This window comes from Mugil cephalus, chromosome 16, assembly GCF_022458985.1.
Source record: "Mugil cephalus isolate CIBA_MC_2020 chromosome 16, CIBA_Mcephalus_1.1, whole genome shotgun sequence".
Classification (NCBI taxonomy): Eukaryota; Metazoa; Chordata; class Actinopteri; order Mugiliformes; family Mugilidae; genus Mugil; species Mugil cephalus.
In genome coordinates this window covers 18,685,271-18,709,726 of record NC_061785.1, presented here as the reverse complement: position 1 = coordinate 18,709,726, position 24,456 = coordinate 18,685,271, and the positions used below count along the sequence as shown (strand labels likewise).

The following is a 24,456-nucleotide window of genomic DNA, read 5'->3' as shown; positions in this document are numbered from 1 at the left end:
CTCAGACCACAAACCGCAAACTTTAATTTGTCTTTTATAGTTACAAACAATTTCTGTGACTTTTAAACCATATGGAAAATGTTCCAATTTAGTATGGGAATCAAATTTAGTGGTTTAAAAGGTTAGGGTAAAAGTTTATAGCCTCTTTAAACAGTGAAGCAGTCATCAGTCGAAATTGATTTCCAGTGCAGTCTGGATAAGGTTACAACAAAAACACAACCTTTACAGAGAAGATGTCATGCTTCTGTGCGGGCCAGCAGTGACTCAAAGAATGGCAAATCATTATGAGAGGCAAAAAAAGAGAAGAATTAAAAAAAATGTAAAAAATATTTAAGATTTGATTAAAAGAGGGACTTGTACCTTAATATGAGACAGGCAGGTGGTGCTATAAGTCAATATTTTATTCTTAAATCCACCAAGAGAGAACCGTCTGTTGGACTCTAGACTTAGACATAGACAGACTTTATTGATCCACAAGGGAAATTGCTTGGTCTTAGCCCAGTTGTACATAAGGATCTGAGGATATCTAAGGATACCCGTGTAAGGGTAGGTTTTGAGAACACCTCCCTCTGTAGACGGGTAGTCTTCAATCGAGACTCAATTTACACACCTCTGTGCTGTCCGTGTGAGAGAAAGCATGTGAAATACCTAGTGTGTGAAGTGAGGTTGCGTGAAAACAAAAACTGGTGTCATTTTTATGATGAAAACGTCCAAACATTAATTTTTATTTTTCAACAGTATTTTGGTACCGTTCTTCTTTTCTTCTGCTTTGTGTTTAATTAATGAGATGATGCAGCTTTTTCATGTAAGCAGTAAATAAGGCCATTTGTATTCGCCATTTTCTGATCATTTAAATAAGTCAAACAGTCTTTAAAAAAAAAAAGAAAGAAAGAAAAAGAGACAATATCATGATGCTGGAACATAAAGGGACTTAGAAAACAGACAACCAGAACCAGCGAATTGTTCCTGGCACAGCTCAAGTCATAAAGGTCCTTTATCTCTTGCTGCCCCCGAGGCCAGAGCAGACCTACAGTCCCACAGTACTGACATCTGGTCCTGTGCTCTGTCTGAGTGTTTGCGCCGGGTCTGTCTGTGCAGCTTTGTTCTGGTCTCCGGCTGGTGGCTTTGACTATCCTCCTTCCTCCACACCCACCAGCCTGCTGCTGACCTCCCACAGCCTGCGGGCCACCTCCTCGTCCAGAGCCTGGGGCGCCGGCTCCTTTTCGTCCATCACATCGTAGTACCGCCCCGTCACCCCCTCCATCTCCTCGGACACGGCCAGGTAGACGGTGGGCTGAGCCCCCAGCTCTGGGGTCTTCACCAGCAGGGAGAAAAAGGGACCTGTGTAAGAGAGCGGCCGGCTTAAACTCGATGGCAAACACTCTGTTTATCACCCAAGAGGGCGGGTTATTAAAAATGAATCATTTCAGAGCAGATCCATCTAGCAATTCCCAGAATGAGCACAAAGAAGCTGCAGCAGCATCAAAACTGGTCGCACGGGTGCCCTTGGTACATTGATTTTGGTGATTTTATTTTTAATTCCCTGATTGTGTACTTCTGCTTCACCAGAATTCACTACACATTTGACAGTAAAACCTTCCCTTTACATATTAAGGATTACAGTGTATGTACGTAAAGATTAATCAACTCAACAAAATATTAAACATCATTAATTATATTGTATTTGAAACTGTAAATGGGAACCATCTATTTTTCCATTTTATTTTCAACATTAAGTTGTGGCATTATTCCTTTCACCTAACAACAGCAGTAAAGACAGATCCCCCACTAAGGAGGAGTTACAAAGTTGAAACTTGGCAAACAAAATATGTGGCTGGTTATTTTTGAAATTCTACCTATTCATGCCAACAAGGTAAGAATAGAAGGTTCACAGAGAAACCTCAGAGTCTACACAAGATGAGCAAACTGTTGCATCTTAGGTAAGCGTTTATTGATTTTTCTAAATTAAGGACCCAATAAGGACGTGAGATACTCACTGAGCACGGAGCTTGAGAACTGTGATTGGTGCAGGCCGGTGTGCCTGCCGAGCTCCGTGGCAACAACTCCCGGGTGAACGGCGTTCACTGTGACTCCTGTGCCTATTATAAACACACACGCACACACACACACACAACACTGTTTAAAAATATATATCCAATGGCCAATTACAAATAAGAACATAGGCTGTGCTCCCTCCCACACATGCCCACATACGCAGCAGCCAGTAGACTTGCCTTGCAATCGCTTGGCGAGTTCTCTGGTGAACAGAACATTGGCAAGCTTGCTCTGACAGTACGCCTGCTTGGTATCAAACTTCTTCTTCTCCCAGTTCAAGTCCTCAAAGTCAATCTTTCCAACAAGGTGGGCGAGCGAGGCCAGGTTGATCACTCTGCTGGGGGCGGACTCTTTCAACTTATCCAGCAGAAGATTCGTCAACAAGAAGTGGCCTGGGGGAAGGCAGAAACTTGGAATCAGCGCTGGATATTTCACCGGAATGTGAAGATTTCTCAGACTCTCATGAAGAGTTTAGACACTCTTCTCTCCTCAGTGGATTAAGTGTTCTAGCTTTGTCAGTGGCTATGTTTACAAAGACTGGTATTCCACTAATAATCAGAATAAAACCCCGATCAGAACAAAAACACCCCGTGCAACCACCTCAATGAGGACAGATGGCCGATCAGCCCGCTGATAATCCATTTAACAAGAAACTATTAGCTCATAATAATCATGTCAACACTTGATGTTGAAACAAGCAATGGAAACATTGTTAAGCCATGTTGGAATCTCTGATCAGAATTATTTCAAGCAGCCTGAAGAAATACTGCAGCCATTGCAACCAAATCTTGCCCCAGTGGAAGTAAGCACCTAAGTGATTAACTCCGAACTGCATGTCGAAGCCGTCTTCAGTCTTCCATGCTGGACACCTCATGACCCCCGCGTTGTTTATCAGTATGTCCACCCGCTGCTCCTCTGCAGTAAAAGACAACATTTGAGAAACCGTTATTGAGTGTCACCTTTTTTGAAACTGCAAACAAACCTAGAGGAGTAATCTACGTTCATCACCTTGTTTGATTCTCTCTGCAAACTCTCTGATGGACTTCATGGAGGCCAGGTCGAGGTGACAAGCGTAGACGTGGCGGTTCAAGGTGTTCCCTCGTATCTCCTTCGCGGCTTCCTCGCACTTCTCCATGTCACGGCATCCCATTATGATCCGGCCTCCTGACGACGCAAGAAGGAGCCTCTCAGTAAGAGCAACGCACAGTAAGATTTCATGCACCGATCAGCCACAACATTAAAACCAATGACAGGTGAGGAGGGGAACAATTGCTGAGGAATTTGGCCCTGGTATTCATACAGATGTTATTTAGGGATCAACATCCCACCTAAACATTGTTGCTAACCAGACTACATGCCCTACTAATGGCAGCAGCCATCCCCAGCAGTATAGTCTGGTCTTCACGCTACAAAAATTGCTTAAAAAAAAACAAAAACAAAAACATGAAAAATAGTCCAAGCTGTTGATTCCAAAATCCCCACACCCCAAACTGATCAACTATCTGTGGGATTCACAGAATCCCTCAGAAAGCCTCTCTCCATATCCAGATACACTGGAACTTTGTGGGAGGTAGAAGGGAGAACTAAACAATATTAGGCAGGTGGTCTTAATGTTGTGGCTGATGAGCGCATATTGTGCCTTTCAGAGGAGTTTCTCCACACCTCTCCTGGCCAGTTCTCGGGCAGTCTCTTTCCCGATGCCTGTGTTAGCTCCTGTTATGACCACAGTCTTTCCATTAATGGTAGCTTTACTGGGACACCGGCCTCCAGTCACATGGTTTCTGTGAGAGGAAACAAAACCAGTTTCAAACAGTATTAAACGGGTGTTATTTAAATTGTGAGTCTAATACGTTTACTTTAACAATCAGAGCACCTCTTCCAACACTGGTGTTCGTATCAGTACTGAATAAGTCTTAAAATTTAATCTGCATTGATCGCTGGCTTGACATGAAGATAACTGAACTCAATGTGTCACCCTATTCTGTCTCATTAAGTAGGCTAACACATTATCACTTTTAGAGTCCATTCAGTCCATTAGAAAATAAACCGGAAGCATATTTAACTACTGAAGTGATGAGACTGCTTTCTGTGGGCTTTTACTAGATTGTAAAGTAGTAGTGGCCTCACACCATGAGAGGAAATACATCTATGCTCTACATAACATGACGTGAAGTACGCCCTGACTTTCCTTCGCAGTTTATGCTTCCTATAATGAGCAAATGAAACCAATACAATGTAATATGTAACAATACAGCCGACAGTTACATCATAAAGAGGCACTGTGAATTATAGCATGAGTTACTCACTTCAGTAAAACAGCGCATCCAACCACTGTCCCAAAAACTGAAACTGGTAAAATATATTTGCTCATTGCTCCGAAATAAAGCTGACAACAAAATAAACCATTAAAACGGTCTTAACAACGATTACACATCTGATTTGGAGACACTTCTGTGCAGCAACCAGCAACACAAGGTTATGGGCGCATAGTATCGACGTCATGAACTCGCCCGACCAACCGCAGATAGACAAAATTGTGGCGTTGTGGGAAATGTAGTCTCACTGAACATGTGGCTGGTGTTATGCAGTCCGCGATTGCTGCATGGGAACAACTTGCAATTTTAACACTTTTATTTGATTTTTTATGTATAAATCTCTGGTGAAGTGACTTGTGGCCACTCTGTCAAAAACTAATTAGTAAAGTATTTTTTTTTTTTTACTATTATTATTTTTTTTTTATATTCAATTAATTTCTAAAAACTACTTTTACTTAATGACCTGTGTGTGAAGCTGAATATCTTTATTTTTTTTACTACACAAAAGAAAACTGAAGTGCTGTAGTTAAGCCAAATTCCACTACAGAACTGTGCATCATTGGATGCACTCATTGTGCTTCCTTTTGGGTCTCAATTAAGTTTCGGGGAACTATTTTTTTCCTGCAGAATGTTTTTCCTCAGGAACTTGTGCCTTTAAAAACCACGTAGAAGATTTCTGACGCTGATATTGAATTCTAACTAAAATTATAAAGCAGTGAACCACAATACACAGCAGCACAGCTAACTGTTCTCCTTACAGTTGTTGCTTGTTTGTCGCTTGTTAATAGATTTTGATAGCAGGTTGTTGTAAAAGCGCGCAACAAAAATATATGACGGACATTTACATTTTTGTGTGTGACTTTTCACATACAACAGCCATCATTTTCTCATGACTCAGTGGATTAATTTACCAAATATTTGCTAGTCTTTGATTCTGCATTATGATCCATAACTGTCTTTAGTTAGCTTCTCGCCAAAAATGTCCTTAGTTTGGTTCTGTCCTGTGATGAAAACTAAAGTCAGAGTAACCCTTGGGATGTAGCCTTGTTGTTTTTGAATCATCCGCACTTTTACACGTATCATATAATTTGTTATACTCATAAAATAATGATGCCAAGACCGTAGGGTAAACCAGTAGAAATAGTGGTGATGACCAAACTGACTGAAAAGCGCTGGCAGAGATTGAGATCTGCAAAGCAGACTTCTAATTTATAGTGAGAACTAAAAAAAGACCACAAAAGAAGACCTTTTAAGCTAATTGTTCTGTAAGTGTTTCAACATGATGTTTTTTTTTTCTTCTTTTTTTCAACATTGTCGACCTCAGAGCAAATTAGACCTCACACAACCCGTGGGATCATTGGCACCACCCAAACAGTGGCTTGGATGACAGGTCGGGACTAAAAGTTTCAGGTTCTTTAGAAACAGTGTGACATTTGCCCCTTTTATTACGTTTGCCTTTTTAAGAGTGACCTTTTTGAAGATAAAAATGTCAGGAGAAGGAAATAGAATTAAAATAGGCGTTTAAGACTCAGCAGAGATGAAGAGCTTGTTGGATTAGAGACGAAGAGCTTTATGGATTAATGGGAATGGTTGACGTGGCTGTGATCTGTTTCTGGATCGTGAAAAATGACTCGGCTGTTGGGGCCGGTTAATGTGACAGCGCAGAGCTCAATTATGAGACACAAAGTTACACTGGAGATTCAGACCGTTGCAGCGCAAAGGTGGGGTAGAACTTTGTATTCCTTAATTTCAATGCAAAGCTTTACTTCTTTGCCAAACATGTTCTCTAAATAAATATATATAGAAATTCATTCTGGACAGTTAAGTTCCTGCTGACCAAAGCAAATGTGGCAAGAGTTTCCAGAGATTCAGTTGGCTTGCTGACAGGAAAAAATGAACCATAGCTTGTCTGCATGATCACGTAAATAAATAGAATTTTGTGCATCATCTGCTACTTGACTTAGATTTCCAGTTTCCTCCCAGGTCCAATCATGTATGAAAAATCTTCACTGCGTGCTGGTCAGAGAGAACATGATGACAATCTGATTGTCTGTACTGGGAGAAAAGTACAGAAGCTTTTGTTTCTCACTCTTAGTCTCATATTCAGTCATTTCATTTGCTAATTCTTGTTTAGGTTCATTTATTATTTAGGAAGTTAGCAGCAGCAGCAAGGATGACATATTAGGGCCCTGCTGAGTGGGCGGTGCTTGGTGTGTCCCAGGAAGTGATGTGTTGCCACACTGCTGAGTCATCAGATCTCGAGTGTGTCCTGGGTGTGTTCACATTCGTACTTGAAGCTGATCATTTTGGAATTGGGACTGGACGGGACGGGTGTTAATGGAAGGTCTGAACGAGGCCAGAGTCGCTGAGCCCGGTTCTCCATTAACTTTTTGGGTGATTTTTATAACCTTTGGTATGAACAGAGCAGGGTGAAATAAAGTGAAATCTGAGTGCAGTAAACCACATCCCTTCAGCTCCATCATCAGTATAAATATTCCCCCCAGTATGCAGTTTGCAGTGCAGCCAGATACATTTGAGAACATAGAAAAAAAAAACAAGGCCACCCCCTTGTAACAAGAGGTGGAAAACTTTAGGTGACACAGTAAAAGTAAAAAGTAGGACGTGAGTCTGGTGTTTGAAAAAGAGCGAGGAGAACTATTTGTTCACAGCTCCGAGGTGCATCTTCCCCCCCGGTGAGCTTGACCCGTCCCGCTCTTTGCTGTCAGCTCACAGTGTTTGACCTTCACCATGATTTATGACAGCTCTGTTCCCACGATCACCCCGAGGAAACTCTCGTTGCCTTGTTGACCTAACGACTGGATTGTGAGACAACTCGTCATCTCAAAGAGGAGCTGAAGAGGCGGCTATTCAATATCCGTGCATTTCCCCCAAACAAGCATAATAACACCCCAGGTCAAATGATTTTGTTTCTGGAAACCGAAAGATCATATTCCCCTGAATGAGCTCCATTCATCCTCTGACCTTGGCCTGCTTCACAACAGCTTATCTTTCAGCCCGAACCTGACATGTGTCTCGCTTTTGATCGGATGATCTGGGCGAAATGAGACAGTAAAGTAGACAGAATGGACAGAAAGCAAATGACAAAGCAAATGACTCCCTGATTTGCTGAGACATCTGGGCACTGAAACGAGACCAGGATGGCAGAAAGTAGCTCATCAGCACAATCTTTGCTAAATTTTCTTTGGAGACATCCGTGTCACCACCCTGAAAATAAACCAGCCGGCTCGTCTAATGTGTGTTTGATGGTGATGTGGAGGCAGTCAGTCTGGTCTGTCTGGCAGGAAGCCTGTTGTTAAACATGTACAGTAAATGGGGAGCTGACAGGCCAGTGAATTAATTGAAAGTCTTGCCTTGCTGTTACCTAATAAGGACAGTTGGCAAAGTCATCGTGTGAAGTAAACACACTTGAGGCCATAAGCTGTTGAATTATGCAAGAGTGGAGCAGCCTGTTCCTTCAATGCATGAATCAAAAGTAAATGCTCCGGATGCATCCAGGTTGGATGTCGATTTGAAGGGAGCGTCCAGGCGCTAGGACCCGGGACACGTGAGCTTATTAGTTTGCCAGAGGGTGGAGACGGTGAACAATGAGGGATCTGACTGGTAGGACCAGCAGAGGAGCAACATCTGAGACAAGCCCCCCTCCCCTACTCTAGAGTCCCGCCGGACCGACGGACAAAACAGCCGGACCTGGCGACAATGACAGCAGGACGCCTAGCTGAGTTGAGAGGGAGTGTGAACATGCAGATTTGTCTGTGCACGCTGCAGAGAGCAGAGCTTCCCCGAGCCAACCCTGACTGGATCCAAATGAATGGGTTCGCCTCCGTGTGTATGTGGTGCTGAAGTGGGTCATGCGGACCACTGGAGGAGCGAAAGATAAACACGCACCCTCCTCCCGCTGCCTGACAGGTTGAGACGGTGGTCGCTCAGAGGAGGGATCCCAGCCTGTGTCCTCATCTCAGCATCAAGCATCAGCTGCCGCTTTGATTTAATCCGCCTCCAAAGAAAGTGTCAAACTGAAGAGCATCTCCAGAACCAGGGCAAGCATCACATTGGGGGCAACAGCGGCGAACAAAAGCGCACCGGCGGACCTCGCTCAAGCTCTGTCAGCTTTGAAACTGCAAATATATATAAATATATATATTTGTATCTTTTTAGGAAACATGCACGGACTTCTTTGCATCTATAACTGATAACAACAAGCCGTCCATCAGTTTCTCGTAGAACCAAGCGGATCGGTGAGCAGTGCGCAGCAGCTCTGCGCGCCGAGCGGATGCAGGACCATGGAGGAGAAAGACAGGTCGCCAGCAGGTGAGTAACACCTAGATGCACCCTGGGGCGCCTGAAACCAGGTCAGACCAAGCAGCCTGCGAAGAAAGGAGGGAGGAAGGACGGAAGGAAACAGACAGAAACACGGAATTGACGTTTCATTGATGTTTCATATTTGGCCCAAATATTCAATTAAACACAGAAACCCTTCTCTCTTTATTTTTTCAAATATTGTTTCCTTGTTTTGACTTAGCGGTTTTTAACAAATGCTCTTATTGATCATTATCACATTCTGAATAGCTTTGCGTTTTTTGACCTTTGACCCAAATCACAATATTCATATATGAATATTCAATCTGTATTTGCAAGCCAGGCGGAGCATTAAAGCGTCAGTGTCAGCAGTTATTGCACAGCTCCACAGCCTCCTTTACCATTAGGATATAATTAATAATAACCAGTGTTAATGGGGCTAAGACTTAATTTTTATTCCCACCCACATAATCCAAGATGATGATGTTTCCCACTCTGCCTTTGTTATTCAGGCTGCGCTAGATGGATGCGAGGGCATCCGGTGTGCTCCACTTTTTTAATGGCCCTTTTATACTTCGTCCAGGGCAGACAGGTGACAACCTATCTCATCATTAATGTCGCCTAATGCATTTAAATGAGCAGCTGACCTGATAGCGCAAATCCTGCAAAAAGCCAAACCTGGAGGCTGGTAATGGACTCTAAACGAGACACGACAGCTCGCATGCCTTTGTTACAAACATTGTACTGGGAGCTGCAGTAATGGCTGAGATCTGACCTGAAACCTCATACAGACTGAAGGCTGCCACTGCTTTATGCTATACCAAAAAATAAAACATAAAATAGAAATTCTAATATGCAACAAATCACATTCACATTGGTGATCAGTAATGGACCACTGGCAAGCAAATCTCTAAATGGGAAACAAGTGGGCCCTCCTTCATAAGCATGTTCCAGACGTCTTGCATGAAATTCGTCCTCCTGAATTCAACAATAGCATTGTGGGAGTCCAAATATGTGTCCTAAACAAACCCAGCAGAGCTCCTCCTGCTGAAAACAGATAAGACAGCCGCAATTTAAGGTTTTGTATCAAACAACAGGAGCAGACAGCCCAGCCCAGCAGGCACGCGCCTGAACTCATCGCAGCCCCTCACACAGCCACAAAACTGTGTCCAAGAATTGGACGTGACTAATACTGGAGAAATGAGCTTAAAGTAAAATGAGCAGATTTAGCAGGCGCAGTCGGGCTGCACAACTGGTTGTTGTAGGAAAACGTGGCTGCATGGAGCACACAAAGGAGGCAAACGTTGTGAATTAGGATGCATAGAGGACAGGAAGCACGAGCATATGCTCTTGTTCAAATGTCTGAAGCCTGCTGGGGGGAAACAAAGAAATAGCACAAATACCTGCAGATTACTTCCTAATTTGGTATCATCTCAGTGGGAGCAGCTGTCTAATGGCAGCTCTGTCAGTCAGATTGAATACTGTGTACTTCTTCCTCCTCATCTTCTTCTCATGGTTATTCTGTTGGTTTGATTTAGGCATGTCCTTGTGTTTTTTTTTTTTTTTTTGTTCTTTGTTTGTTTCTTTGCTCACACGAATATGAGACAGCGCCTGATACTAATCTTTCATGCAATCAAAGCGGAGCTGAGTTTAGCGAGAGATGGGCCAGATTTCTTGAAGGCAGCCACAGCAATCAGCATTGATTGTGGTTAGAGACTATTGTGTATGAGAAAGGATAACAAATCACCATGCACTGTTCGCTTGCCTTGAGGCGGAGGGCAGAAACGGCCTGAGAGAAATAAAAGCAATGTTCTCCTTAGTGTTGCTGTTACATCATTAGCTACCGCCATCATTTAGACCCCATTTCACTGAGCTCATATTAGAGTCACATTTGACATCAAAGGGCTGCTTTCTCTCTCTTCCTTTCGCATCCTCATCTCATGAAGCCATCCAATTATGATTTGAGGCTGCTGGATTGTGAGATTGTAATGGTGGGTTTAGGTACAGCATGTGCCACGGTAACTTATTGTGCCGATGTTTCAGCCTTGATACTAGTCTGATAATGATAGATTCTACAGTGGGATTGTTTTTTTTGTTTTGTTTTTTGATAGCCATTTGTTGCCCTTGTAGCATCAATGCTCGCAGCTAATCTCCACTCTCAGTCACTGTTTGGGAACATTTAGTATTGAGTTATCCATTCCTGGGTCTTAGGTCACCGCGTAGGGGGGAACTGACTTCCAATGGTTGCGCCAGCAGCAGGCGGTCGCACTATGGGGTTTTTACATACAGGAGAGAGAGAGAGAGGGAGACAGAATGGTGTGAAGGGAAGTGGAAGTGAGGCGAGCCAGAAGCACGTTACACAGCACTCAGTCCCAGCGGGGATCCTGCATATGGGCAGCTGGACAGAGCTGTGAGTGGGTGATTTGTCAAAGTGAGAGTCTGTGACCCGGACTGTTGGTTCACCTATCACAGCGCAGCAGGAGGTTTTGACCTCAGGAGGTTCTGAACTCAGTGGATGCGATGGTTTGTGCCTCTGAAGGAGGTGATTCAGCTTTTTTTTTAAACGGAGAACAGAGTGTCCTGACTGCAACTGCCTGTCACAGGGAAGCCCATTTAGATTTGATCAAATGATGTGTGTTTTCATTTTACCCACTCAAACCGAAACAACGAGGGATGAGCTACAGAGAGACAAAAACAGATTTGTTCTATATGTCTTCTAATGCAGTGGTTCCCAACCTTTTTTCCTTGGAGCCCCCCCACTTGTATCTAAGAAAAGCTCGTACAGCCTGAACATGTTTCCTGGAGGGACGGAATTATTCCATTAGCAGTTTAACTATTTAATTCAGTTTCAATTTATACAAAAAAACAGTGGATGATGTTCTAACTAATTAATACTAGTTATTATTATTATTTTAATATTTTTAAGTCCTTTGTTTGTAGTTAGGACACATTGTCTTCATAAATTTACTCTCCATCTTTCTGACAACAGTGACTTAGAAGAAAAAAACGCCAGTTTATATGATGTCTTAATTAAAACTCGGAAACTCTACATTCCAACTCGGAAATTTCAGACTTTCGATATCATAGCGTTGAAGTTACAGGTTAACTCGGAGGAGAAAAAATAAGTTTGGTATATCGTCACAGTTTGGTGAACATTAAGATATATGCAGCAGCTATTTTTTTTAAATTTTGGAAGCAGTAATTTCCAGGTCTGACAACTCTGAGCTGCTTTACTCTCATCCCATTGGTAGATGAACTCACTTGGCTGCTTGAACCTGACAATATCCTGCAAATGTAATCATCTTTTAAGTCACGATCGAACTCCACACAAAGGAGATTTGGCACGGTGCCGGAATACTTTAAACCGTAGGTCTTCAACAGAGGGTCTGCTACACCTAGGGGTCCGCGGAGGCACTGCAGGAGGGATTGCTAAATGTTTGGTTGATTAGACATTTTATATATAATCTTTAAATTTTCCCCCACAAATTTAAACTTCTTTAAATACACATTAATGAGACACACGCAATAGTGGTTAAAAACTGGTGACTGGTGAAACAGGTGGAAACGGATGGTGAGCTCAGATCAGACAAGTTTTGACTCGCCCCCTGATCTCTGGACGCAACCATGGGGTTGCGGACATCAGGTTTGGAACCACTGTTCTAACGCTTGCTCTGGGCAGACAGTGAGAGAAACCCTTCCAGTCACATTGCATTTTCCTCACTGGTCTCACTTTGGCCAAGAAGCAAGGCACGTTGGGCATTTTGACAGGAAATTGGACACAAGAGATCAGTCCTCCTCCATAATGACTCTTCTGCCGAGAGCAAAGCAACCAGTCCATTAGTAACGGAGAGTGGTAGAGACGCGGAGCAGACTCCGCAATCTATTTATTTCTTTCATTAGTCTCTTGTTTACATTTTCAGGAACAGGCAAAAAGAAAAAGGAGAGGAGGAAGAAACGGCGACTTAAAAGGACAGCGTGTGCCTGTAAAGCTGCAGACTCTGATTCCCCTTCTCTCTGATAAATACTATGTATTCAATAAAATGCATTTGCTGGAGAGTCAAATTTCCACCTTTCATAAAACTAATCTCTGAGAAGTGAATCAGTATTACTTCTTTAAACGTCCCTCTATAAAGTGTTTGTGTAATAATCAGCCAGATCCCACAACTGTACCATTCATATAGTTTACACTGAGACTAGCAACATCTCACTGAATACACAACTGTTATCCCAGATGAGTCCCCTGTCAACATGACGGTTTGCTCCCGAGCTCTGATTCCTTATGCTAATGACTTGTTGACGTTAGCGTCAACGATGCTGTAATTGCAAGAATTTAGCCATGAACCAAAGTCTTAAAGGGAAATTTTTAACCTGACGATGGCACTGTGTGAAACGCCAACAGGGGGGCATGGGTGAACCAAATGTCACGGAGATTGAGCCAGCATTTGGCATTGAGATTGAGATGAAGGTATTAGAGGAAAGGTCAGGGGATCATCCAAATCAGTAGGGTCCCCTGGAACCACTGGTCCTTGTTCAAATCTCACCATGAACATGTGACCATTTGATGGACAAATTCTAGAGACACATCACTTGCGGGTCTAAAACCAAAGTAGGACTAAGAGCTCAGAGGCTGTGAGCGCATCAAGCAGTGCACGTGCTGTGAGCACACCACTGAGGCTATGACAAGAGGTCCAGTTTCCAGTTGTATCACACGGTTTGTCCTCTGCTCTCGTCTCTGGCATGGCATTTATAGAACAAAAGGTCAGGTGCTTCTGCAGTTTAATGTTACGTGGGGACACGTGGAATCACAAAAAACAGGTTTCCAAACCATTACTTTGGTCATTAGGGTGTAAATCTGGATGTTTTTTTTCCCTTTTTTTGTGGAAATGGCCTGTTTTTAAGAGGGTTATACCTCAGATGTCTTCATCTCTGTTTGGATAATTGCTAAATGGGGCGAAATTGTCAATCTGTTTTTGTGGGGAAATTAATGCCTGGAAAGCATTGTTGCTTTGAGGCAAAGACCTTTTTAGGAATTAGGGGAAAAAAGGCTTGTTTTCAGACTGAAATGTCAGATGACTTTTCATCAAAATTTATACGATGTTCTTGCAGTAATTCCTCCAACAACAGTAAACAATACTTTAGTAAGCAGCCGGGCCAGGGATCTGTCTTTAAAAGATTTGCACTTGAGCGAGACTGGCTAAAATCCCCCAGACATTAAAATGTGTCTGGAGCCAATCCTCATCAGTATGTGGAGCATGCACGTGTTGGCCTGTCTTTAGCAGCCTGAGAGGACAGGAGAGGAGCAGAGGGCAGCATGACAGATCATTGGGCCATGAGGCAGTGGTCAAACACGAACTCTGAGTTGTGCTGAGGCTCAGAGCCGGTCCGTCTCAGAGTTACACAAAGGTCCTTTGATAAAGTTTTACCGTGTGACTGATACGCCATACCACCCCTGCCTCCCCTCCCAAACTTCCACATGCAATCACCTCCCACAAGCCACAAATGTGCATCCCCTCACCTCCCAGGCACTACACTGGACTTTCTGGATCACATTTATGGCATCACTGCAGCTGCGTAGAGGACCGTCCTCCAAGCACTCATCACAGTGTAGAACTCTTAATCCAGTTCTGCAAAGGAAATGGAGGAGGGGGAGCTGTGTTTGTGGGAGCTGAGTAATGTGATTAGGGTCTGTGTGCTGGAGTGTGGCACATTGTGCCCATAGAGCGACTGGAAGGAGCGGCCAGTAAACAAGCGCTCCCTCCGCTCTGCTCTGCTCTGCTCCGCTCTCACTGATCGAGGGTGTGGGGCCACGCAGGGTGGGCGGTCAGAGGAAATGTGCTTCCAGTCTGCCTGTCTCTCTGTCCCGTTTCAGCGTTTAATCACCAAACCTGGACCACAGACTGCTCTGGACAGCGATCGACTTTTTTGTTGACTCGCTGGAGGCTGTGTACAGTGAGCACGCTCAGCATGAGTTGGCTACAACATTCATAGAGTCTTACATAACCATCTCCACGGTAGTGATAAAATCAAGAAGCAAGTGTTATCTACAGAGACACATACGGTACTCAGGGCACACTTTCTATTTACAGCTTCGATTTTTTTTTCTTTTAAAAACAGCGTTGAGCCAAGAACACAAAGTGGCTGCATCCTATTTTAGTGTTCAGTGCCTTAACAACTATATTTATTAGTCTTCCCACAAGTCTTATGGGACACCAGTCTTCCCACAGTCTTCCCCGCACCTCCCAAGTATCTGAGCAAAACTTCCTGTGCGGCTGTGCGTTTATGCATTAATTCAGCATTTTCCTCTTTAACGCTGAGCTGAGTCGGCACAGGCTTTTTATGATGCTCTCGTTTAGGTGCTTTGAACCTGGTTTAGACAAGAGCTGCTGAGAAACTGGCTGCAGGGATGGAAGAACAAAGGCTTTGGTTTGGATGATGGATGAAAAAGTCCATCAGCAAAATTGTTTGTGCTGATTTGATGCTATTAGCGTTGTGTATATGCACGCGTGATTAGATGATTAAAATTGATTATGTGTGCAGGAAAGGGGGGGGTCAAAGGAGTAAGATCATTAATGTGGTTCGTTTCGTTAGGAGATTTATTTTGTGCAGCTTGCTCAATAGTTTGCTTTGCTTCCATTTTGCCATCATTTTACTACTCGGTGCGTTTACATGCACAGCTTATTCGAGCTATGCTCAAAGTTTCCACTTCCTGAATGCGGTCATTAACAATAACTGACGGGAACATGTTCTCCTCCTCCACACTAGGTGGCGATATGTGTGTTGTCAGTGGGTTGATATGGCCTAATACGTCCTATAATAAACAAGAGTCGTTCATGTGGCAGACCAGCATGTCAAACTACAAGACAGATAATAGTACAGCTTTTTTAATCTCATACGTAATGTGCGCGCTACTTTATGGAGCAGATAAGATGTGCGCTGATGCCCTCTTCTTCTGCGACTGAGGTCATACACCAGCACAGCGGTTGTGGAGCATGTGCACACACGTTATCCAGTTGAAGTCTGATTAAGCGTATACATCCCAGAGAAAAACGATTTGTAATCGCATTATTATCTGGGTGTCTTAGTCGGATAAGGAGAACTGAGATTTTAGTTGGAGGAACCTGTTTACATGCATTTAAGTTGTCCAGTTAAAGTTGGATTAAGGAAATAATTTGTTTTAATGTGAACGTACTGACTGATAGAACTGATATTTAATTTGTCAGCTTTGAGTGTGTCATGTGTTTAACGTCACTCCATCTGAGCTTGCAATTAAATCAGCTATACTTTGAGCCTCACGGGATCAGTGACCTATTTCCCAGTTTCTTTAAAATCAGCAATCACTTCTGTGTTGCACTATTTTATCTTTCCGCTTCAGCAATTCGACAAACTTAGCTCTTTGAACTGCATGAAAAATTTATATGTTCAGTATAATCGGTGGAGAGTGGCCACATATCATCTGTGGCATGTCTTGCCAGCGCATTGACACGGTCAGCTTTGTCAGTTTGTTTCCATTCCTTAGCCCTGCTACCTGGTCTTATTGATTTTCCAATAGCCGTCCGTCAGTAAGTGCTGTCTGAGAACAGCCATATCTGAAAGCTGGCCAGAGTGATCTAGAGCCACAGCAGGAAGTCCAATGCATTTACTGAACATCCCTTCCCTGTTGATGCACTCCCTGAATTGATTGCACGGGAAATGAATGCCTTCCTGATTTATCCATCCTTTAGGACGTGCTGTACAGACAACAATCGCCAGCTATCACTGTTGTAACCTGACTCTAAGCAGTGTTCTCCTCTCCCGTCAGTCTGCCCCACAGCGTCAAGGCGAGCCTGTCACTTTCACCGTCTGGGCCGGGACGGGTGGGCAGTGGCGGGGGCTCCCCTACGTCCAAAATGGGCTACTGCGGAGGGGTTCCAGTGGAGGACATGCAGGCCCTGGCCATCACCTCTCTGTCAGCAGCAGATGTAACCAAACAGTACGAGCACATTCGCGAGCTGGGAAAGGGCACATATGGCAAGGTGGACCTGGTGGCACACAGGACACATGGTGAGTGGGTCAATGCACAGATGGTCCAACATGTCAAGCTCTTCATCCCTTGTCCATGTGTTATTTGTTTGTTTTGACTCTCAACCACCTAATAAAAATGGTAGCAGATTGTTGTGATTTCACTATCCAAATTGCACCAGCATGCCTCACATTTTTAATATTAACCAGTTTAATGTGATCAATGTATGACTTAAGACAGTGTGTTGATGAATACACCGATCAGCCACAACATTAAAACCACAGGAGAAGGAAATGACATTGGCCATCTTTTCACTTGGCATTCATATGGATGTTACTTAGACATTTACCACCCATCTAGATCCAGGTACCCCCACCCCCATAGCAATGACACTTCTCTATGGCAGCATCCATCCCCAACACGATGTTGCCTGACACACACACACACATATACAAAAATGTTGGAACAACTCAAAAAAACAAACAACAAAAACACAAAGAACAGTGCAAGGTGTTGACCTGGCCTCCAAATTCACTAGATCCCAAACTGAAAGTATCCGTGGGATGATCCACAGAGGCTCCTCCCCTCAACCTACAGGACCCAAAGGCCCCCCACCAACAACATTCTGTTACCAGACACCACAGGACACCCTCAGAAGGCCCATGTTCATTCTTTGAGTGTTATGGAGGCACAATGCAGACCTACACAATATTAAGAAGGTGGTCATAATGTTATGCCTGATCTGTGTATATTTCAGTTAGAAATCCGTTTTAGGTTTAGTGTTTAATCTTTTCATGTTGGAAACTGAAGGTTAGTGAGTGGGCTCTGCGGGCTCTGTCTGAGTGCCGTATAACTAAGCATTATTAAGTGGTGCAGAGTAGAATGAGAGCCTCCATGGCCGGTGTGAGCACTAAAGAGCTTCTCCAGCTGTGACTGTGAACAGCTGGTTATGAGGGTAGTGGAGGTGAGATTCATTCATTGTACATGTTTATATGAATGAGCGTAGCAGGCACAAAGAGAAATCGCTCTCTGCTGCATTTCCAATTTCACAGTGCTTTTTGGAGGACACTTTTGAATTGTAAAATGTAGGCAGTCCTGATGAGATGAACAGGTTCAGTTCACGCACATTTAATTGTTCGCGTTCTGCATTTTAATATTATTTTTCTTTTTTTTTTGCAGGCACCAAAATGGCGCTGAAGTTTGTTACCAAGAACAAGACGAAGCTCAAAAGTTTCCTGCGGGAATACAGTCTAACGGGCTCACTTAACTGCAGCCCTTTCATCATCAAAGTCCTGGACGTGCTCTTTGAGACGGAGGACAGCTATGTGTTTGGACAAGAATATGCTCCCGCTGGGGACCTTTTCGACATCATACCCCCGCAGGTAATCAGCTATCATTCTTCCCTTCACCAATCGCGGCCGCGCTTAGTGTGACCTCCTCCAATCAGTCACAATGTTCAAACGCCGCAGTTTTAACAAGCTCTCCCGGGATTGGGCCCTTGTCTTCGTCCCGGTTTTCTTTCCATGAAAAGCTCTCACTTTGCTTTAGTGCTATTCCAGTTGATGTGCAGGGAGTTCTTGACTTCAAGGTTCTTCTGAAGACTCATTAAAAATGGCTGCAGCGAAACTCAGAATAGACACTCTTTAGTTTCACTTTTCCTTTTTGGAGCTTTTCACTCTGAGTCTCCAAACCTCCAATCAACGTGACACCTACACTTTTTTAACCGTGCTGTAACAGGTGTACCATGAAACTCTTGACTGCATTAATGATAAAACTTCCTCTTACTCTTTCTTTTTGTCTCTCAACACTTTTTTTAGGTGGGGCTGCCAGAGGAAATGGTCAAACGCTGCATGCAACAGCTGGGCTTGGCCCTGGACTTTATGCATAGCAAGAACCTAGTGCATCGAGATGTCAAACCTGAGAACGTGCTCTTGTTCGACCGCGAATGCCGTCGCATCAAGTTGGCTGACTTTGGCATGACCCGACGCGTTGGCTGCCGTGTAAAACGTGTGAGTGGCACCATCCCCTACACAGCACCGGAGGTGTGCCGCGCAAGCCGCTCCGAGGGTTTTCTTGTGACCACCAGTCTGGATGTGTGGGCGTTCGGCGTGCTGGTCTTCTGTATGCTGACGGGCAACTTCCCCTGGGAGGCAGCCTTGCCGGCCGATGCCTTCTACGAGGAGTTTCGGCGCTGGCAGAAAGCGGGATGCCCTGTGGGAACGTACCCATCTCAGTGGCGCCGCTTCACTGATGATGCTCTGCGCATGTTTCAGAGGCTGCTCGCCGCCGACCCGGAAAAACGCTGTGGAGTCAAGGACGTCTTTTGCTTTGTCAAGTATGAGCTGGTGAGTGAGCTCAGGCGCAGAGCCTCTTGCCGAGCGAAGAGAGGTGAGAGGTCAAGCTCAGGAGTGTGCACGGGCAGTTGCACTTCCTCGTCGTCCTCCACTTCGTCACGTTCCTCCTCCCACAGACACCCTGAGCCCTCCACCCCCCCGGGGACTTCCTGCCTTCGCCCAGCGCCACTCAAACGTAGTGTCCTCTCTGACCCGTTGTCTCCTAGAGAGGAGCCTGGACAGCACCAGTCTCCAGGCCGAGACAAGAACAAAAGTCAGATGGTGATGGCGACAGCCATTGAAATCTGCGTGTGACTGCACAAATGTTAGTGCTGGAAGCTGGATGGCTTTTCACGGTAATAGCGAGCTTTGAAGAGGTGTTAACGAGTACCACAGAGGACCAAGTCAGAAGTAGAGGTACTTTATCCATGACAGAGAAGCTCAGGATCCCATCCCAGGCTGTGGAAATGGACATCATCAATCAGTGGTACACGCTTGAACAGCTTATCACTGACATTCAATGCTGTTTTGGTTTTGATTTGTGACCAAAGACTGCTTCCCAAGCTGAGAAGCCATCAAGCCTCTCTAAGCAGCTCATTCTGCCATCCTGACATTTGTGTTTTCTGCCCATACACTGTGGTGGTGCTAATGATTCTATAGTTAGACTCACTCCAAGTCTCTTTACTGTAGTGTTTATTTATTCCAGAAGATAATATCCAGGAAATTCAAATGTTCACGTGATCAGAAGGCAATTTACACAAATATAAAATCCCTGCCAACTTCCAGTGCATAAAACTAGTCACTAGTCGTAGACTATTTCAAGATGTTATTAGTATAGCAGTATTACTATACTAGTGGTAATACCAATATTACAAAGACAAAAAGGAAAACAAAACAATGTAGCAGTTTGTATGGGACATCTTAGGTGTCTAGACTGAGATTCTCAGCGATAGGCATCAACTCAGGTCACTTCAGTGGGTCATTCCCTGTTTTACTATTAATGGAAATCTATTGAGTGGCTGGGAGACGCATTTGTACTCCTCTCAATGAGATTCATTTGCAGTTTAAAACTACAGGGATTGTACATTTTCCCGAGCGAAAGGGTCGGGCGAACAGAGACGATGAGAAGAAATGTGTTTTTATTTTATTTTTTCTTTTCTACCTGCTGTGTGTGTTTTGGACGTGTATGTTTGTGTTCCAAAAGCTCAAGCACAAGATCTTTTGTAAAGGAGGATAGCTCTAAGACAAAAAAACTACGACTATATATTGTAAATAATTTGATATTTCTAGGAGTGCACCATGATATCAGGTAGTTCATCTATGTAGCTGTACTCATTTTCTACAACAGGGAGACATGGGGTTTTAGGGTTTTCCAGTTACTGTCGGGCAGATGCACTGTATGTAGCAACAAAATATGACAGAATGTACAGTCTATTACAACAAATGAAATATACAGAAATATAATCTAGAGTCTATCATGTCGTATGTCATTGTAGCAGCTGCTGTTCTCCTCTTTATCTGGACCGGATCAAGTTTTCTTTATGACAGACAAATTGGTCAATAGATATCATCCATTGCTTCAGTGTCTTGTCGCCATGATGTTATCCTGTGTAAAATCATCATGCTTCCTCTTTCATTCACTTAGCCGAAGCTAATGACGGCTGCTTTGCTCGTCGACACCTTAAAACCCTCACTTCTCAGAATACTGTATGATGTTCCACCCCCTCTTGTCCACTTTTAATTGTGTTTTATTGTCTTGTTTCTGGGAATTCATCCGGACACGTGACTTGAACAGCAGAACCCAGGTGTTCGTTGTCTGGAAGAATGACCTTTGCGTCAGTCACGGACACTGTGTGAAGGGTGAACGGTTGATTGATCCTGACCAGGGAACAGCTTCAGCTTCCATCAAGATACAGCTAATTACGAAAGCATCTAGGAAGCACAGTGTGGACGCTTCCCCGCTCACTTCCCCTGCTCATGCTCATTACTGTTCTTCTTCTTCTTGCCGGAATTGCGTTACTCTTATGTCAGCCGGGTGCATGTGTTTGTATGTGTTCTCACAAATGTGTGCTTGTCTTCACTTCCCTCATTTCCCCACTCGTCCGATATAGCGACAGCACCGGCGTTCCTCGGGTTCCGCTTCTGTCCTCCCCTCGAACATCAAGTCTAATTGAGCCCAAATGCAACTGGTCACCAACCTCCCTCGCGGTTATCCACCGCTCCTCACAACAGCATGTTAAACTGGGTGACGCATTTCTGCAGATAAACATTTCAAGTCCGGTCTCATCTGACGACCCTGTCATTTTCTCTTTCCATTCTCGCTCATGGTTCTGCAAAAGGTGACCTGATTGTGGCTGAAGCCTTGTCAAGGGATGTATTGTATGCTGAGGTGCGGGCTGCCCAGTGGGATTTCTCCAAAGGTAATCCTTCATTAGATTGTAGTGGAAAGTGAATTAGCCCTGCCTGTTCTGTCTGTGTGGCAGTCTAGACTCTACATAAAAGAAAAGGACGGGGATTAGATGGACCTTGAGACTGTGTGCATAAGATAATGAAAAGGTGTTACAACGTAATGTGACCGAAGGGGAGACACTGCAGATGAATAGGGTACGTTTTTCGACTAATAGACATGAACCTCTCCAGCTGATTACCTACATTAAGACAAGTACTTCTTTGAATTACAGGTTCTCTGTAATTATAGGGTTAAACATGGAAATGAGGAGTTATCTGGTTAGATTTGCATTGATTTGCATACATTTCCTGCACCGAAATTTGAACGTTGAATAAATGAAGTGCAAAACCGAGTTTCATTTTATTGTTAAATGAAGGCTATTAAGGGGTTGATTAATTATATCACTCCGTAAATCAGAAAAATAGTGGCTTTCAATAGCCAAAATATTAAAAGATTTTTATATTATATCTGGCTTTGAGTGATACATTAAACTCTGTATAGACCTTCAAAATATAGATAAGAATGCTTTTTTTTGGAAAGTTTGGTGAATGCAAGTCACCTTTAAATGGAGATTTCAGGCAATAGAGATATATGTTTAACAAGTAATTCAATTGAACAATACAATTATATTATATAGGCTATAAATGGAACATTTTATTTGTTTTTATTAGAAACCACTATTTTAACCTACAATTGTTATGTTTAAATATGCAAATGAGACACTGTATCACACATTTACAACAGAGAATGAGCAGAAAACTAAATGTAATTCTGAAATAATCTGAAAGAAGACGTGTCACACAAGAAAAATAGCTTGAAATTAAACATTTTATGTGAACAACACAACTACCAGTTTTTAGCTGTAGTGTCGCCCCTTAACATAACGCAACATCGTGAAACTTAAGACGACAAGATGGATTATTACATGATGCAACTCAAGTGACACCAAGATCTGATCTGAGCAGCTGCTTCATACGCTGTGTCATTAGCATCATTAGACTACTATCAGTTGTTGAAATGTGAACTGTTGTCTCTCATGGAATCATCGAGTTTAATGGTCAAGTATCAAATGTTATTTTAGCTCTTGAGAGAGAAGCCTTCCTCTTACCCGGTTTACCCTGTTCAAATGATAAATCTGTTTGTTTTTTGTTTTTGTTTTTTTGTTGTTTTTTTTGCCAGCAAATCTTGTTGTAGAATCTAATGTAAATACTGTACGCATCGTGTCTTTAACAAAATGTTAATATATGTTGAAATAAATTTATGCACCATATCTCATGCCTCCTGGGTGTTTCTGACAGTGGTATTTCTTTCTGCCAGGACAGGCAAAGCTAATTCAGCGCTGCTTTGTGTGGTCCCCAGACTATTAGATGAAGGTCAGCTTGCGTCACATGTGATTTCCTAAGGCTTTGGCTTTTGCCAGCGAGCCCCCAGACAACTTTAATATGCTGGCTTTCTTCTGAAAAAGCCCAATTAACACATCTGTAGATAGGCGTTATCTGCTGCCCTCGCAGACCAAAATTAGTTCAAGGACGGTTAAAATGTGGCACTTCAGATGAGAACTGTTATCGGCCCGCTGTCCCTTCATGCTGCATCTCGGCTATTGCGTCAAAGTGGAAGAGTTGGCTGAAGTTGTTATCAAGCTGGGCTTAGACAGTAGCGGCAAGCGGCGGTGTATCTGCCACAGAGGAAAGCTAATCAGTTCGGACGGTGCAAGAGAAAGGAAAGGTCAGCCATGACACTCTGGGCTTGTGTAGTGAGTGGAAGCTTGTCCTTTGTGATAGTCTGTTCTCTGCCCTTAAAGGGCCACAGCAGCCTAGTGCCAGCGTAAAGGTACTGATTGCATTAACCCTCTGGACTGATTTAATACAGGCAGCACTGGACCTGGTCTGTTAAGAGTTCCTCAGAATGTATTACTGTTGGGGTTGTCCCTCTTTCCACTATCTGGAAGACGAAATACCTACATTTTTAAAAACATACACCAATCAGGCATAACAATATGACCACCTTCCTAATATTGTGTAGGTCTGCCATGTGCCCATGTGTGAGAATGGACATGGATCTTCCGAGGGTGTCCTGTGGTATCTGGTAACAGAATTTTGTTAGTGGGGGTCTTTGAGTCCTATGGGCTCAGGTGAGGGGCCTCTGTGGATCATCCCACAGATACTTGATCAGTTTAGGATCTAGTGAATTTGGAGGCCAGGTGTCATGGGGGTTGTTGAGGAGTTAGTAATGATTCAGACTCAGTGATCACTTTTGTTGGTTCATTGGCAAATATTCTTCGCAGAAGGAGACACGCAAACAGAGTGAAACCCTAAGAGCATGTCACAGCGAATGTGGGGTGACAACAACTTTTACAGTCCATGCTCACGGCGGTTCTGTGCATGTGAGCGTGGAGCTGGTGGAAAGGAGCTTTCCCCTACTTACATCTTACTTTTACATTGAATGGAGGTGAGAAGGTCAAGAGGAAGTGAGGTCAAGCGAGATGCCAAAAAATGTAACGCAATGTCGCACTTATCGTGACCTATTTTGACTTGTTATGAACTCATGTGAGCTAAAAGGTCCACATACAGACAGCATATATGTGTGTGTCTGTGTCAGGTTGCATCCTGCTGGTGGTGGCTGCTGCCATCAAGGAGTGTCATCGCTATCGGGTGTGGGTGCTTGGTCTGGTCTAGGTGGGTGCTACATGTCTAAGTAACAACCACATGAGTGAACATCAGGTCCAAAAGTTTACAGCACAACACTGAATTGTGACAAGATGGTCAAAGTTATTTATTTCTCAAGGCAGTGGTTTTAATGTTATTCATGACAGGTGTAGTACTATTCCAAATGGTCTGAACTGATCCTTTTTACGGGACCAAAAGGATTATTCCTCAGGCTGCTAGCTGTACTAAACTAATTTCCAGCCCAGGAGGAGGCTGGATGTTAAGCCTTCACTAGGTGGTCCAGGAGCATGGAGAGCTCAGAAAGTGATCTCCCTGGATGCAG

General features: G+C 43.7%; 2 protein-coding genes across 2 annotated transcripts; one reads left to right on the top strand and one right to left on the bottom strand.

Annotated features, from left to right (window-relative positions):
- Positions 1-692: 692 nt before the first annotated feature.
- Positions 693-4,556, bottom strand: LOC125023061 (retinol dehydrogenase 13-like). Its single transcript, XM_047610140.1, has 7 exons — positions 4,362-4,556; positions 3,718-3,836; positions 3,064-3,219; positions 2,866-2,970; positions 2,235-2,447; positions 1,998-2,099; positions 693-1,341 (listed from the first exon to the last, which is right to left on the bottom strand). Exons 1-7 carry the CDS (start codon positions 4,424-4,426, stop codon positions 1,130-1,132), a joined length of 972 nt encoding a protein of 323 aa, XP_047466096.1. The 5' UTR covers positions 4,427-4,556; the 3' UTR covers positions 693-1,129.
- Positions 4,557-7,916: 3,360 nt separating this feature from the next.
- sbk1 (SH3 domain binding kinase 1) lies at positions 7,917-22,738 on the top strand. Its single transcript, XM_047609925.1, has 4 exons — positions 7,917-8,699; positions 16,486-16,727; positions 17,866-18,068; positions 18,504-22,738. The coding sequence occupies exons 1-4, from the start codon at positions 8,662-8,664 to the stop codon at positions 19,332-19,334; spliced, it is 1,314 nt and encodes a 437-aa protein (XP_047465881.1). The 5' UTR covers positions 7,917-8,661; the 3' UTR covers positions 19,335-22,738.
- The last annotated feature ends 1,718 nt before the right edge of the window (positions 22,739-24,456 follow it).